The following is a 17,981-nucleotide window of genomic DNA, read 5'->3' as shown; positions in this document are numbered from 1 at the left end:
TAAATCCTTGTGAGAGGAAGGAATCTCAAATATGCTCTAGAGACAACAATTGTTCCTTACGAAAGCATTGCGATGCAACATCGACCAGTCATCTGTAAGCTGCGGATAACGTCAGCAAGAGCCCAATAATGTGCAGGAAGTGGACCAAATGGGATCTAATGATGGCGTTTGGAGAAGGAGACCAGCGTAGTTGCCAAACTTACAGTGCCACAAATCACCATATTTGAAATGAGCCGGACTAAACTTAAAGACGCCGCATGCCCTATCCTTCGAACAACCAAGTCAGGACGACGACATCAAAGGATAAACTATGACACGTGGCTTCGCACTGATGATGCTAAGTATGCAGTACGGTTGAAGAAACAGCTGTACCACGAACTCCTTGCTCGTTGGAATGCCTATAAAGCAGCCAATAGTAATGCGAAGATATTTTCTGTAACAAAAGCAAACTCGTGAAATTTGACACGCGCGAAAACTTGCGGAATATTTAACGGCTAGTCAAATCGAGGCATCGCTAAACGGAAGAAGTCCAACGTTTTTACGGCATCAATGAGGAAACAGATGATTTGCTATTCGACTGGCGGTAAGTGCGAATACACTGACGGAACTACTTTGAAAATTTTCAATCTTGGAATTTCCATATCTACCCATCTCAATCACCTCCGCTGTAGAAGGTCCAATGTAGGAAATTCACGTCACCGAAGCCCAGGCTATGCTAAAGGAAATGAAACGAGGGAAAGACATCTGTCCTGATTTCCTTCCGGCAGAGTTTGTTTCTCACAATAGGGGAATGCAGCAGTGTGGCTAAAATAAGCTTTTCTGCCAAATCATCAAAGGAGGTCAAAATCCAAAAGACTGGCGACTGAGTGTCCATTCAAAAATAAGGAAAGTCCAGCCTATTTTTCTAATTACCGCCCGAGCATAATTCTGAGCCACGCAATGAAATATTTTTAACAAATCTTCAACAAATGGATTAGCGATTTAGCCAAACATACAACAAGCCAAGCTTGATTTGTGTAAAATTTCGGCGTAACAGGATCAACCCACGCTGCAGGGCTTGAGAGACACTTTCTGGACCCTGGAAAGGCCTTCCGTTGGGTACCTCATAACTTAAAAAGTCAGCGCCACAAGAACATGGTATTCCAGAGCACTTTGGTGAGAGGGTATAATTGCTCTACGAAGAAACAAGAAGTTATGTTCAAGCTGCCGCAGGAGCATCTAATGAATTCCGCATAACTGTAGGAGTCTACCAAGGCCTTGCTTTATCACCACTGCTATTCATTCTTGTGATGGACTCCGTTGCGTCAGAACTGCACAGTCCAATGCCATGGACACTTCTCTATGTAAATGATGTCATTTTGGCTGCAGCGAATAAGCTTGATCTCCAGCGTCAAACAGAAGACTGAAACATTCGACTAGCACAATATGTCCAGCACCCGAACCAAAAAATGACAGAATACATGACATTACATTATCGAGAATTCGGAACCATGCATGTTGACGGTGAAGATATAGCACAAGTAGAGAAATTTAAGTGTCTTGGCTCCACAATGTCTGATGATGGCCAACTTACTGATGAAGTAAAATTCAGGATATACAAAGCTTGGCTGAATTTGGGAATGACAACGGGCACCCTTGCAACCGTCGGATGAAGGACCATTTGAAATCTAAGATCTACCAAACTGTTATCCGTCCTGTCGTTTTCTAGGGCAACGATTGATGGCCAACTAAAGAGGATGTAGAATGCGAACTAAGCATCATCGGTACGAATATGCTTAGGTGGAAGGCTGGCATAACTAGACTGGATCACATTTCAAATGCTGTTTTAGAAAACGTTTTGGCATGGCACCGATACAAAAGAAAATTGAGGAAAGGCGTGTGTGCTGATTTGGGCATGTGTTGCATGCACAGGATGATATATTGGCCGATACACAGAAAGCCGGTGAAAAGAGGCGCTAGGGACGAACAAGACAGAATAGGACAGATAAAGTGCACAACGACCTGAAAGCTGTGAGACTACACACAGACATAGCCCAACACCGAACCGACAGGAGGCAATGAATCACAACACTGCACCCTGCCACCAGGCAGGAATACACTAAAGATTCAGAATAACAACAAGCAGATTGATGAATATTCTGTTATAAAAATGGGATATGATGGATATTTTACACATCCTATCATTTAACATAGTATGCCCAAATTCTCTCCCCTAAAGCCTATGTCCTATAATTATAAAGACTTATTCTCACAAAATAGTGTCTGAATGACAGAACGCTCCTGGATTTCACATTTAAGTGACTCCTATAAATGCATTATAAAGAAAATTATATAACTCAACAAAATAAAAATTTCAGGATTATCTGTGTTAAACAGGAGTGACAGTTTGACTACCCGCTGAAATTTTCGGAGTACCAGCAAGAGGGCATTCCGTCAGTGTATTCTTGCCTGAATGGAATTTGCAATTCATATTTCTGCTTACATCCATCAGAGATAGCATATGATCAAAATAACTAATTTGTTATTTTCATCCCGATCACGTCTATAAATATGAAGACCGTGGAGAAGTGGCACAGACTGATCAGTTCAGGGCCATGCAACACTTGACACTCTACAAGTCGAAGGTAACATCATAATTAAGCGGTTAGTTCAGGACCAAGTCTCTACACAAATGGAAATTTGCCTCATCACTAATTATTTAGCTCAGAGTGATATGTCTCTCCACAAATAGAAGGTAATCTCATCACTAATTGGTAAGCTCAAAGATATGTGTTTTTCCACAAGTCAGCAAATAGAAAACTTTATGAATCTTAAAACATTTTCTTATGTAATTCAGTACCAAATTGACAAGGCAATTCTTTCACACATTTTAAAAGAAGAAACTTAAGTTGCTACATGATATTTATAGACTGCTGAAATGAGAGTTAGGATAACATAGCGCTTGAGGTGAGGTATAAAACGAAGTGGGAAGCAGTAGATAAGATCCGGTCGACTGAATCCTTCAGAAGCATCTAAAATCTATGATATACGATAGATTAAACTACGTAAACAATAGACTGTCCTCTGCGTAACATACCGAGGATAAAGAATACAAACGAAAAGCTTGTTGCTTTGCTGATTTAGAGTGCCTTTGCACAAGATATATTTAGGAAGGAGAAAGCTAATTTAAACTCCATCCAAGAATAGAAATATGTATTTTTTGTGTGAAAAGTATTCATAAGCAACATTTGGTGGTCATAATACGAGATTGTACTCTAACGTAGCCTATTGTGTCCTGTTACACAACAATTACAAAGAAACAGCAGAATATGAACCTCAAATAGTTGACATATTATACCCGGAATACGGTTCTAAGTTAGAGTCCCCGATGTGTGAAGTTACGTTACCCGCCGAGGGAGCTTATCCTGCAGTCTGCAAGCATGCCAGCTGAGAGCGGCGAGGAAGTGTGACGTCACGAACCGGGGAATTCGGTCAAGGCGATATTGGGACAGCCGATAGAATGTTCGATTCTTTCCATCGTTAATTTCTTTTGAGTGAATTAAGGTGCAAAGAAATGAACAACATCGTCGTCTAGCCTAATTCTTTATGATTATGACTACCAAGTTTGAAAGAGATCTGTTAAGAATTAAGGGAGATATTAGTAGTCACAATTTTGGGGGATAGCGTATAATAGGGCAGGCATTTCACCTGTCAAGCCAGTCTGCTTTGTACCACAGTCGAGGCCGGACGGTCGGCTGTTGGTCATTCTGCTGCCGTGATGTAAGTCGCCAGTTCGACTCTCCGTTGAAAGTTTAAGTCCGCGTACTATTGAACTTTGATTCTACGACGCATCATAAGACTTAGAATATTTGCAGTATCGTTTGCGTGTGGTGATAGGAATTGCGCATAATTTGAGAAGTGAACAGGTGGTGTCTAACTATTTAACTATTTACAAGAGCAGTGTGACTCAAATTTACATTTCCTCACCAGTACGATATTACGCTACCAATTACTTAAACGTAATTTGATGTTTGTATTAAAAGAGAAGATAGGATTTGAATGAGAGTATTTAAAATTTACAGTGTTATTTAACATTGAATGCTAAAAGTGATAAAACGTTGTCGTTAGTGAAACGTCAAAACTGTCCATAAATTTTGTATTTAACCTTCACAAGTGATAAACTGTGCTAATAGTGAAACGTAAGTCAGTGTTTCAGACTCTCCAGGGGATTGAATTTGCGGTAGTAAAGTATCAATGTGCACGATTACTCTACCGAGGTGTTGGAACATTTTAACGAACTAAACATTTGTGTTACGAATGGCTGATACAATTAGTTGTATTTAACAGTGCTGTCGAACTTAAGATTTATTTTAAAAGTGACCAGATTCTTGAGTGAACATAGACTCAGTAGATGAATAATCTGGCGCAGTTAACATTCCTTGATTATTACGACTGAAACTATGTTGAACCCAGGACGGCTCGAGGAAGGATAGTGTTTTCTTTTCTGCCATTATTCAATCGTTAACAGGACTAAATACACGGAACTTATTATTTTCCATTTTATTTCAAGAATGAATTCGAACTTGAATTGTGTAAGGTTTGAAAGTGGGATATCTCATTTTCTACGTTGTTATTCGGCCGATGTTCTCACATTTAACTTTGATAAAATGACATTTATTTTACGTAGTTGATACATCACAGGTTTAATTATGAGTTCAATTAATTTATTATTTAACCCAACCCAGGAGTAACGAATGTGTACGTCAAATTGTCTAGTGCAATCACAATGTGAGGACAGTTGATCGCCGCTTGTGATTTGTTAAAAATCGCCATTAACAATAGCTTTATTTGTGCAGATCAATTCTTTTTCGAGTCCATTTCGAATCCTAGTGCAGTGTTACAACAAAGACCACGAGTGCTCCTAGATCATCCAGATCTTCTAGACATTCTAGATTTTCGAGACCTGCTCGGAAGATGGTGCCATTATGAACGAACAATGCGATCCTGCAGGTTACCAGGACCGTTTCAATCCCAGGAGAAATACTCATTGTATTGAGGTGATGTTAAATTCTGATTTCATTTTATGAATAAACTTTTGAACAAAAATAAAACATTCCATTATAATAATTTTACTTCCCTCTCCTCTGTAACAAATCAGATAGAGACCGGACACTCTGTGTCGAGTCTCGTGTTCAGCTAGCCGTCGAAATCAACTTTTACTGTTACAATATATGGGCGATCTTCAGTTGTGTCATGGTTCTACTCTGACTAATGAGAGAGTGTAAGCTGGTACTGGGTAGTTCTGAGGACTGAAATGAATATTTCCTGCCACTAGTTGTGAATGTACAGTAGGAACAATTCAATGCATAACATAACAGTCGAGAAGACTAAAACCACCAAAAGAATCAAACAAACGTATCAGAATCTTTTGTTTCCATTACTAATCTGGTTAGAAGTCAAACCTTAGGCTATGACTAGCCATTGCACGACCTGCCGATACAATGGCTTGGTTAAGAGCACCAATCCGAGATTATACAATCATTTCACAGATATTATTAAAGATCGTTTCACACGGTAACCGACAAAGGTGTGAGAGCAAAAAATTAATTAGCAAATAGTCCAATGGCTCACCTAATGTTCAAAAAACACTACTGCAAGAAATGTTTGAAAACAGGATATACACTTGTGGTACATTGCAATGTCAGTGAGCAATATTACAAAATTACATCATTACATCATTATTTACTTGCTTTTACTTGAAGAATTCGGAATTTTAGGCAACCTGTAGAAATTTAAATCTTCACTTGTAGCTGTCCATTTTATTAGTTTATACTAATTGTGTAAATGTGTTTGCAATGAACACCCTACGAGGACTTGACTGACAATGAGCACTAAAACGAAAAGTGGAAATTGGTGACAATCAGCAAGTGTGACCACAACACTCGATGAAACAAAGTCAATACCACAATTTTTTATGCTTACAACAATGTGGAAATTTTCTTTGAAAACTACGATATCTAAGATGCAGCACTAATGATCTGAACATTTCATGTCAACAACACATTATCTGCTTTAACATCCACAAATGGAGGAATCTGACTTAACACACAAAAGACCAGAAAAGGTCACAAAAAAGAATCTAACCAAATAAATAAATTTAAAATGATATTCTTTGAGTTATCACACTACTTAACTCAACCATTTTATCGATTATCCTAATAAAGTTAGTTTGAAATTATTACGTTGTTTGCAATGTACATAAAACTTTAAAATTTTGAATTTTTAGTTTTAGTTTATAATCTACAAACATGGCTTCTTCTGTGTGTCACCAGTTGTGTGTGAACACCAGTTTGTACGAACGTACAAAATCACTGAGAATATCTGGAGGTAATAGTTGCAGATGGCATTTCATACGATGACAATGTGATGAACAAACGATGCAGTGACAGTGAAAGAAAACCAATTTTTCATTGTTCCTTAAAGGTATTGTAAACAAAAACACTTCAAAAATATCGAGCTTTACCGGAGATTTCTTTTGTAGACATATAGTCAAAAAACTACATGACAGAACATTAAATATGATCTTAAAGTTTCTAAATTTTTGAGACAATTTGAACCAATAGAATTTTAAAATATTACTGTTTAAATATAACCTCGTATAGAAGGTATTAAATGGATGAAAATGGCCAGATTTGGATATAAACCAACCACTATTGAACACCAGTGTGAATAGGTGAAAAATACTCCATATTGCATAGGATTCTTAGTGTATTTACTTTGTTTCTTCTTTGATGTACGGCAATAACTGATCATCAGTATGTTCTTCTATGAATACTTCCTCCTTAATATCATCGGAAGGCTGTAAGTAAAAATTAAGAACAGTAGAATAAAGAAGTATGGGGATAAAAATATATAGGCCTAAACAAGAAACAGCTGAGAAAATATATTTCATAGTGGCACAAGAAGAGTACAAATAACTTACCTCCCATTTTAAAAATAATAGAATGGAAATGAACAATCAAAAATCATTTTAAATGAAAAAGAGGTGGCAAATGGTACACAAAAATACGTTATCAATCACTAAATATTAAATGAGGAGAGAAGAACACAAATTCATGAAATACAGTATTATACAATTTACACTTTTTCCTATTAAACACACAGCTCGTCCTTAATAAATTTATATTATTGACGAATTTCTACTCATATTATCTTCTGTGCTTAAAAACAGAGTCATCTCAAATAGAACATCTGGAATTACTTCAAATCATACTACACAACTGCTATTACATTAAAATTTACTTTGGGGCTGATGACCTTAGATGTTAGGCCCCTTTAAACAACAACAATCATCATCATAATCATCATCATCATCACCACCACCACCACCAACAAAATTTACATTCCAGGTATTTATTTAATATTTTACCCTTTTTGGGACCTAACTTGCAGAACGACCTGCTGCGTCTTAACCCAAGTACCTTTTACCACCATTTTCCGGACAATTGATAAGAGAGATAAAAACTTGAAAAGGAACACACAGTAGGATAGCAGTAGACAATATAGCATAGAAAAGGAGGATCATTTCTGAAAATGTAAATTTAAAACTGCCTACATATTGGTGAATATTCAGCAGAATATATGTACACATAAATGTGGGGATGGAAACGCAGCAACTCCAGAATAGGGAATTTAATGCATTTGGGCTTTAAGCCCCTAATTTCCAACTTTACAATATTGCCAATTAGTGCTTACGTAGACCAGGAGAGAAATCTCCCAAAACAGAGCACCTTGCTCCAACTGATACAAATTTTACAGCCTTCCAGAGGCACTCCTCAATGTTACAGTATTATTGGCACTCTCAGAAAAGAGTTTGCAAGCTCTCCAACTTTACTCATGAGACTGCGCTCCCAATTCCTTACAGCCCACTCAAAGCAACATTATACAAAAAAATCTTACTAAATGCTGGCCTCTCTAGACCCCATTTACAATTATACAATTTTGTACACAGGGTTATTTATTACCCAAGCCACTGGGCCTTCATGGACAGAAGAACAGGTTAAATTACTGGCCCGAACACAAAATGCATGGAGGCGTACACTTCCGCTCCACGAAAATTAAGTATAAAATACTAATTGGGCTCATGGCCCGATGCTGCAAGGGCTAATCCGAAGCTACTGAGGTGACTAGAGTGAAGGTTAATTTAACGCTTTACAGAAAAGAGAAACATTTACAAAATCGTAGTCACCTCAAACTAAATTGAAGGGGAACTCAAGAGGGTAACGCACTCTCTATCCCCGATTTACAATTAAAGTCTTTATGAAATTTTACATTGGCCGAAATAAAGTTTACAATTTAGAAAACAGGAGGTTACATAGTTAGAAATTCGAACCTTCCCCTCGTGTAAGTCTGCAGAGGTAGCTACAGAGATATAAAACTGATGGCCATTACCTGGGCTGGTGAACTGCCTGGCAAAGAATGTGGCGCCCGCCTCATGTCTTAACACACACACTCAGAATTCGACGATCAATAAGACAACGTCGCTTGAAAGGCCACAGCTTATATACCGGAGGAGTTTGATCGAGAGGGTTCTGGACTAAATCCGAACACACTCTCACAAATTCAAAGGGTACAAGAAACCTTTAATTGCTTTAAAAATCATTACAGAAAATTCGTGATTAGCCAGATTAAAAAACTTGCAGAATGCGAAAGAAGTATTGCAAACTTTGAAATAACAAAATAACTGAACATCAATTTAGATGAGAAAACATAAGAACTCCAAACAACTTTAAATCACTAATTATTTTACCTTGCACCAGAGTGCATTACCTCCGTTTTACGTGACGACATCTATGGGGAAAAGTTTAAACGTCTTTACGAAAATCAAAACAAAACAAACAATTGCAGTCAGTTTAGGCAACTTCAAAATTACACATTACCCAATAATTCAATGGTGATATCTTCTGGTCAATGTCCCAACTTCAAGCCGTAGCTGTTTCACGTTTTGTTTGATAGACAGAGTTCCTTAAGGCACTTCTCTTAAATATGCGGGGATAAGGTGTACCTTCCGGTACAGACCTCCCCCACCCCACCCCCAAAGGTCCTTCCTTGGGGTGACACAGAAGAAATTTGAAAGAAGAAAATATTCAAATTGAAGTTTTATAGATGCCGAAAGATTTGTTGCTGTAAGTTCTTTTCGGAGGGAAAAATGTTTGTGAAACTAGTTAGGAAGTCTATGATATGCCAATTCAGTCTGACGGCAAGACCGGACGCCGCTGCCGATACCGAGGTGAGGTCGCCCGGATCCCCCAAATAACCTTAGATACACCTCTCCCGTTACTATGAGAGGGGTTGTCGTGGTGATGGTCGTCGCAGATCAGATATAAATGAGCAGTCCCCAGATAAGTTGGCAGTAGTGTTACCGCACCTCAGCCCTTGCCAGAAAGATGGAGCTCCAGCGCACCGTTCAGAAGGAGGCTTCACTAGAGTGGAGCGGTATCGCTCGCCGGTGTTGAGACACGGCCGCCGATGGCTGAGGAGGTACTGAAACAATAATATCTGGGCGACAGGGATTGTTTTGTTGGAGTTTTAAAAGTACAATAATTATTTGTAGGAGGCAGGGGGGTGGGCGGCCTTGTGACAGCAATGCGTGGATGAAAGAGACGGAGGCTTGGTAATGGCCACCAGGTACTAGCTAAGAGAAAAATTTCTCTGAGGGGAAGGTTTTACAACAGTACACAAAATACCTACTTATAATAATAGGGGCAGACGTCCACCTTATTTCCACTCAGTATACTTTAAGATGGACGACAATTCTGAAAAGAAAGATAACCTTCGACTCCTGCCAAAATTTAGTAGCTAATGGTAAACAGCAATGAATTTACACTGTTTTCACCTGAGAAACGTGAACCCTAAATATCCTTTCCATGGCTGGGTTACTGACCAATAATGTAACCGGTGTTAGAATATCTAGAATGAAGCACGGCCCATGGAATCTGGGAATAGGCTTGCCCGCAGGAAAAATAATTTTAACCATGACCTGATGTCCGACCTTTAAATTGGTGGGCCTCCGTCCACGATCATATCTTTCCCTAACCTTTTCGTGGGAAGACTCTAGGTTGCTTTAAGCCTTCTTCCAAACATTTCTAATATTATCGGGATCTATTGTCTCTGGTAATATGTCGTTAAGTGACCAAAGATTAGAGCGCGGCGTGTTAGGAACAACCTTCAACATGAGAGATGCTGGAGTGAACTTATATGACTCATGAACCGCCGAATTTAGAGCAAAAGCTAACCAATGCAGGGAAGTATTCCACCTGGAATGATCCTCATCATGGAGTGCAATTAAGGCAGAGAGGAGATTACGTCTGACCCACTGAGCCGGAAACGGTTGAGGGTAATAAGCTGAGGTGGTCGTTACGTGTGAGATAGACAGGTCAAAGCAAAATTTGCGGAATAAGTTAGATGTGAAAGCCTTAGCATTATTAGAAACAATATATTTACAAGGGCCAAAAGAAACAAATATAGTATTCAGACAAGAAATAGTAGACTGAGCGGTAGCCAGCTTATTCGGAAACAACCAAGAAAATCTCGTGAAACCATCAACACACACCAGAATACATTTATTTGCGTTGCCTTTGGATTGTGCGAAAGGTCCGACGTCGTCTATATATAGACGTTCAATGGGGCAAGACGCTTGATGAGATGACAATAGCCCTAGCTTAGAGGACTATGCGGGCTTACTAAGGAAACAAAATTTACAAGCTTTTACCGTTTCTCTAATTTCACCCTCCATGCCTTTCCAAATAAACATCTCTCGGATATTTTTCCCAAGTTTTGAAGATGCCTAAATGCCCCCTAATAAGGTCCCATGATAGTACTTGAAGATCCTAGGTACGACCACAGCTGGAACCACTACTTTCATCTTTTGGTCGTGCCTCGAAGGGCAATACAAAACCCCGTTTCTCAACCCATAAGGGACCACATAATCCCCAGAAGAAAGATTTTCCATTATAGGAGCCAGCACAGGATCTTTTTTCAATATTCCGAAATAACATAGGGGCATGAGTTAAAATAGCATTAATCCCCGTATGTATGGGCGTGGGGAGAGAAGACCTATCTTCCTGTTCGGTCGTCTCTACTTCGTGAGAAAACATGCGGCTTAGGCCATCCGCAACTATATTTTCAGATCATCTAATATGCCTCACATCAAATTGGAAAGCAGAAATCCTGAGGGCCCAGCGGGTTATACGACCAGTACGACGAGGCCTACCTAACACCCAACTTAAGGCTCGGTTATACGTTTCTAGGTCGACTTTGACATGTTCCAGATAGAGGCGGAACTTCTCTAAAGCAAACAAAACTGCCTAACCATCAAGTTCATGCACGGAATATTTGGCCTCTTGAGCCGAGAAGGTCCGAGAAGCATAGGCGATGGGTCATCTTCCGAGTTCTGTTTCGTGAAGGAGGACAGCAGCCACTCCGATGATGAGGCGTCTGTTTGGACAATGAATTTCTTCGAGAAATCTGGTATTGCTAATACAGGGGAGTTACAAAGAGCTAATTTCAGATCATCAAAAGCGGCTTGCTGAGACGGTCCCCATTCAAATTTGACGCCTTTCCTACGGAGTAAGTTCAAGGGCGCCGCTCTTTTAGCGAAGTTAGGAATACATTTCCTGAACAAATTCACCATACCTATAAACCTAGCAATGCCATTGATGTCCTTAGGAGGTTTGAAATCACGAATAGCCTGTGTTATTGAATGATCGATGGAAAAACCATCAGGCGACACAATATGCCCTAAGAACGACATCGAAGGTTTAGCAAAAGCTACCTTAGACAACTTCACGGTCAACCCAGCCGTACGAAGGCGATTGAGTACTTCCTTTAGATGATCTAGGTGTTCTTCAAAGGTCTCAGAAAATACAGCAACATCATCGAGGTAGTGAAACAGGTATTCAAATCTGATATCCCAGAATCCTATCTAGCAGTCTAGTAAGAACTGCTGCTCCCGTGGGGATCCCGAAAGGCACGCGATTGTACTCATACAAGTTCCAATCCGTGGCAAAATATGTTAGATGTTTTGATTCTTCAGCTAGAGGTATCTGGTTGTACGCCTGATTAAGATCAAGGATGATAAAGAACTTGGCTTTCCGAAACCATGAAAAACAAGAGTGAAGATCAGGAAGGGGCCCAGATCGTAACACCACTTTACGGTTCAAAGCCATGTAGTCAATGACAGGCCTGAAGCCACCTTGCGATTTCGGCACAAGAAAAATGGGCGAAGAATACGCCGACTTAGAAGGTCGAATTTTACCATCCTTTAGCACCTGATCGATGACTTACTTAAGAGCCTTCATTTTAAGTTGAGATAGCCTATAAGGCGGAAACTTAACTGGAATCGAATCCGTGATCTCAATCTTATATTCGATAAGGTTAGTAACACCAGGAGTATCCGAAAATATATCGGCAAAGGACTGACACAACTTACGAATACTTACAGCCTGCTCTTCTGGTAGATGTCTAAGATCTAACGACATCTCATCCCGGGTAGGCGAAACAGAAGAACATGATGCACAATTCATTTTAAAAGAGGAATCTTACAATTATTAGCAAATTTGAAGGTGCACGACTTGCTCTGAATGTCGAGCACCAGACCAGTATAAGACATGAAATTGGCCCCCAAAATTACAAGGCAAGACAAGTGTTTAGCAACAAATAATTTTATTCTCCAGGTAAATTTTGAAATACGAATTTTAGCAAAAATGAAACATAAAATGTCTTATCGAGAAGAGTTAGCCGAAACACATTTAACAGAAGACGAACAATAATCAGGAAACTTACTAACAGTTTTCAATTTTGAGTACCATTCTCCCGAAATTATGGAACACACACTCCCTGAGTCTAATAGAGCGGTAATGGGTTCATTATTTGCTTCAATTCTAAGGAATGGCACAAATGCAGGGGTCTCTGCCGCAATTCTGAGACATTCTCTGGGGCCTTCAAATGATACATTAGAAATAATTTCACCCTTACTAGAGATTGTACTGGGTTAAACAGGGGCTGAGCCTCCGGAAGATTAACATACTGACTCAGCCGACGACACTAGTCATTTCCTAATATCACAGTTCGCTGAGGTTGCACCAGAAGTTGAGCACGAGGGGGTGCTAAAGACATTAGTGCAATTCTTGGCGAGGTGAGTAAACGAGCCACTTTTAAAGCAACCTTGAGATGACCCTGCTCCATTGTTTGTCCCACTCGGTTTTATCAATGGGCATTTACTTCGAAGATGTTCCGTTGACCCACAAGCATAACATTTGAGGGTGGTGAAAGTTCGGCGATGTGGAGGCCGATTACTCTTAGAAGACGGAGGGGGCTCCTTCGCAATTCGTAAGGTGTCGGCATACCATACTCCTTCAGCTGATACAGACATAGCCTCTAACACTGAAAAGGTTTGAGGACGAGACGCGAAACATAGGTAACACCTATAGGGTGGAGAGATACCTTCAACAATAGTTTGCACTATTTGGTCTTCGGAAAAACGCAGAGCGAACACCCGGGTATAAAACATGATATCTTGGATGAAGTCCGCAAGATTTTCATCCAATCGTTGTACCCTAAAATATAACTTTTGGATTAATGATGACATGGCTCAGGCCGGAATGAAATTTACCAGGAGGTGGGCACGGAATTCTTCTATGGATGATCTAACAGCTATAGGTTTAACTATTTTGTCCAAAAGGACGCCTACGGAATATGGATGCATAATATGAAGTGTTCGAGAATGCAATAGGGAGAACACTAGTGCGTGATCTTGAAATTCTACCAAGAATTTTAGGAAATAAATTACTTCATTAGTTGAGTTGGCAGAGAATTTTGAAATGCCCTTCAGCAACATAGCCAATGGATGAGGCAGACTACTGAAACCGGGTGACACGACTGGTGACGGCATAGAAGGTTGAGAGTTCTCTAACACAGCATTATTTAAAAACTAAGGTGGAATTTGTCTAGGATGACCAGACTCAGTTTCCAATGGGGCAGAAGTTTGTTGAGTTGCCACAGATTTCCTACTTTCTACACCTTTACAAGAATCCTTCTCAGTAGCCAAGTACATTAAAGGGACTTGGCCGGTTTTGGGAGCAGCTGCCCCAGTCAACAATTGACTAACTCCATTAGACATATCCGGGGGATGTTCAACCAGATTACTAGCCCCCTTAGCATGATTCTCATTTAATATGAGAGACAATAGGTCCCTAGCCCTGTTATAGAAATGGAACAGTCTAGCCTGGACTCTCTTAAGTCGATTAGCAGATGAATCACTTACATCAAAAAACTCACTACAGACACTAGCTCAGTGGTATTGTATGTGATGGTGGATAGAGCCTCATCGAAATCTTTTTCACCAAAGACTGAGATGGAAATAGGAAATTCCAATGACTCCTTGACCTTGGCAATATCTGCCACAACCGTGCCTCTAACCGTGGACCTTTCTAATGAGTAACTCATAAATCAATTCCTCCTTGTGCAAGTACCCGAGAGCAAGGACTTCGTGACGACCTGATGTTGAAAGAAAGGTTAACAATATGGAAAAATTTCCAGCAACCGAGAAAATTCTTAGAGGTCAGAGATGATCGTACGTTTAGCTGACAAAAAGGACTTAATCTAGATCCATTCAACCACACACTGCTACCACTTGTTAATGGGTTTTTGTGGATCACAGACAGGTGAAAGAAGGGGTGGGCTGAATGGGTATATCATTTTTATATTTTAAAATAATAAAGGATATATTTCTTTTCAAAAATCAAACTTAACAACAATCTATCAGCTACAATGACAGTTTTGATAAAAAGTAGAAATGCCAGAATAGGGAATTTAACAGATTTGGGCTTCAAGCCCCTAATTTCCAACTTTACAATATCGCCAATTAACTTTTACATAGACCAGGAGAGAAATCTCCCAAAACAGAGCTCCTTGCTCCAACTGATACAAATTTTACAGCCTTCTAGGGGCACCCCTCAATGTTACAGTAATATTAGCACTATCTGAAAAGAGCTTACATGCTCTCCAACTTTAACCAAGGAGACTGCGCTCCCAATTTGTTACAGCCCACTCAAGGCAACATTATACCAAAAAATCTTACAATATTCTGGCCTCTCTAGGTCCAACCTACAACTTCACAATTTTGTACACAGGGTTATTTATTACCCAAACAACTGGGCCTTCATCGAAAGAAGAACAGGTTAAATTACTGGCCCGAACACTAAAATGAATGGAGGTGTACACTTGCACTCCAAGAAAATTACGTATAAAACACTAATTGGGCTCACGGCCTGATGCTGCAAGGGCTAACCCCAAGCTACTGAGATGACTTGAACGAATGTTAATTTAATGCTGTACAGAAAAGAGATGCAGTTACAAAATCGTAGTCACCTGACTGCCATGGCGTTTCATCCCTCCTGCAGCACCACACTTTGGTGGAATCTGGGAAGCAGCTGTCAAGAATCTGATATATTACCAAAGAAGAGTGATGGAATCTTATCGCTTCACGAACGAAAAATGGACCACTCTTAGATGACATATTCACATCCTCTCCCCAAATATATTTAGATGTGTTGTAATAGTGTAAATTGTCATTTGTAAAGTTACAACACGTTTCCTCATTTTTATAACAAACATGTTTCTCTAAGTAAAACTCTGACTAGAGTAAGCAAGATCCTGATATTTATAATTTAGGCATGACATCACTGCTGATGATCCCCATGCAATGGACAAAACATGTCCCGTTAAATTAGTATGACAAGATGTAAATCTTAATTTTCAGAATCCAATGTGTATTGAATAGGTGGATCTCAATAAACTTTTGTAACATCGTTGAATTAATGTACATTTCAATGTGGACCAGTCATGAGATTTGTAACATATTGTAACTGTAACATATTCGTATTGAGTTGAACCCTGTACATAAATGTCATATTAATGTTGTATAGGAAACTACCAACTCATATTATGACTATAAATCCAAGCATAGACCAAGAAGGCAATCTTCTTGTTGGTGGAAGACTGCACAATACTCCAATACTAGTGGAATGGAAACATTAGAAATTCTCTATCATATCACCTCATAAATATAATTATGATCGCAGGACACCTTCAACTACATTATGCTGGCACACAACTTTCTGAGAGACAAGTTTAGGATCTCATCAGCAAGGAGGATGGAAATAAGCCACACTCATGCACATCTCAAGCGTTATAAATTGAATGCAGATACCTTAGAACTATTAGTGCAACATACACAAATGGTGCATGTAATGCCAATGTAACCATTCCTTAAAACTAGCATAGACTATGGTGGTCCAATTCACATAAAAAATGGTGTGAGATTGAACAAGACCAGACTGTCTAACTACCAAGGCTGCCTACATAGACATGATACCTGATCTCACCACAACAACATTTCTCTCTTATCGACATAGTTCTCATAGAGGTCAACCCCTTACCATTTATAGTAATAATGGCATGAACCACTTCAGAGCAGCTAAAGAAATCAAGGACTTTCTGCAAAACAACCCACAGAAAACCAACTCTTCACACAACTGCTGGCATGGGACTGACATGGCATTTCATCCCTCATGTAGCATCACACTTTGGTGGAATCTGCAAAGCAGCTGTCATGGGTCTGATACAGCACCTCAAATGCGTGCTCAATTCGTATCACTTAACCAACAAAGAATGGACCACTCTTACAACACATACTCACAAAAAATGATTTAGAAATGTTGTAACACTTGTAATTGGTTAAAAGATCTTTTTTCATTTGATTAATTTGATTGTACATATGAAAACAGTTCATACAATTTAGTCTTTATACCTACGGCTGCTTCCTTCCAAATTTTATGCGAGATGGCCCCAATTCCATTCCTGGTAGTATATCTTCTGATTTTGGCTAGAAAATGTTTCTCACTTTATATTTTGTTCTCAGTCGCATCCTTTCTCTGACATCACGAGTGCGCAAGAATAGTAACACCATCCCCAGTACAGCCTTTGGTTATAACGATCCTCTGCTGTTAGTGAAATTTTGAAAGTAATGCTGAGTATGAATTGGAAAGGAATGGAGCTGGAACACAGCAATACCCCAGTTTACCTTGGTGTTACCCTTTATCAATTGCTGACCTTCACCACACACTACACGAAACTGAAGGCAAACGTTTCATCACAAAACTTCCTACTGAATATGGTAACAACTGGTTCTGGATGGGGTGCCCATCCCCAGACAGTAAGGACAACTGCTCTAGCACTCTGCTACTCTGCTGCTGAATATACTTATCCAGTGTGATATAAGTCAGCTCACACAAAGAGTCGATATTGCCTTGAATGAAACCTGCAGGCTAATTGCAGGCTGTTTAAAACCAACACCCATACAGAAATTGTATTCACTTGCAGGTATAGCCCCTCATGATATTAGATATTAGGTGGCCACTAATATCGAGAGATGAAAGGTATGCAGAATCTCAGCCCATCCACTTCATGAACATCAGCCATTACCAACTCGACTGATGCTGTGTATACAATTACTTACCCCGTCGACCTTTCTGGTGTTAGTGCACGCGTTCATGAACGTGCCATTTGATGATAATTTTCGCTGTTTTCGGTACCTTTCATATTTCTCTAAATTTAAGTTACATGCTGTTCTTACCTTAATTACTTTTTTCTATCTGGCTACTTTTCGTTGATTGCTTACAAGTTTCCTTCGACGTGCACTCATGTTACCGGTTGAACGAACTCTGTTCACGTATTTTCCTTCACTTTGCGCTGCCCTACGTCATTCCTTCTTGGTTTCTGATTGGTTGCAGCACCTTAACATGAGTGCTTACGTCACTGGCAACTTTTCTCTTGATTGGTACCGAAAGTGTATCCTTCCGCGCTTTCTTGTTCCTTTATTGATTCTTTTCGTTATTTGCATTTAGTATTTATTATATTTATTAATTGTAAATTTTAAGGAT

General features: G+C 39.5%; 1 protein-coding gene across 1 annotated transcript in view; it reads right to left on the bottom strand.

The window, feature by feature from the left end:
* LOC136885956 (uncharacterized) overlaps window positions 1-17,981 on the bottom strand; it is a 49,752-nt gene that overhangs the window by 7,466 nt on the left and 24,305 nt on the right. The window contains exon 4 of the mRNA XM_067158656.1: window positions 6,756-6,838. Within this exon, the coding sequence (XP_067014757.1) occupies window positions 6,756-6,838 (83 nt within the window). The remainder of the gene's footprint in view (window positions 1-6,755; window positions 6,839-17,981) is intronic.

Source organism: Anabrus simplex, chromosome X (genome assembly GCF_040414725.1).
Source record: "Anabrus simplex isolate iqAnaSimp1 chromosome X, ASM4041472v1, whole genome shotgun sequence".
Taxonomy (NCBI): domain Eukaryota; kingdom Metazoa; phylum Arthropoda; class Insecta; order Orthoptera; family Tettigoniidae; genus Anabrus; species Anabrus simplex.
This window is presented reverse-complemented; position numbering and strand designations above follow the sequence as displayed.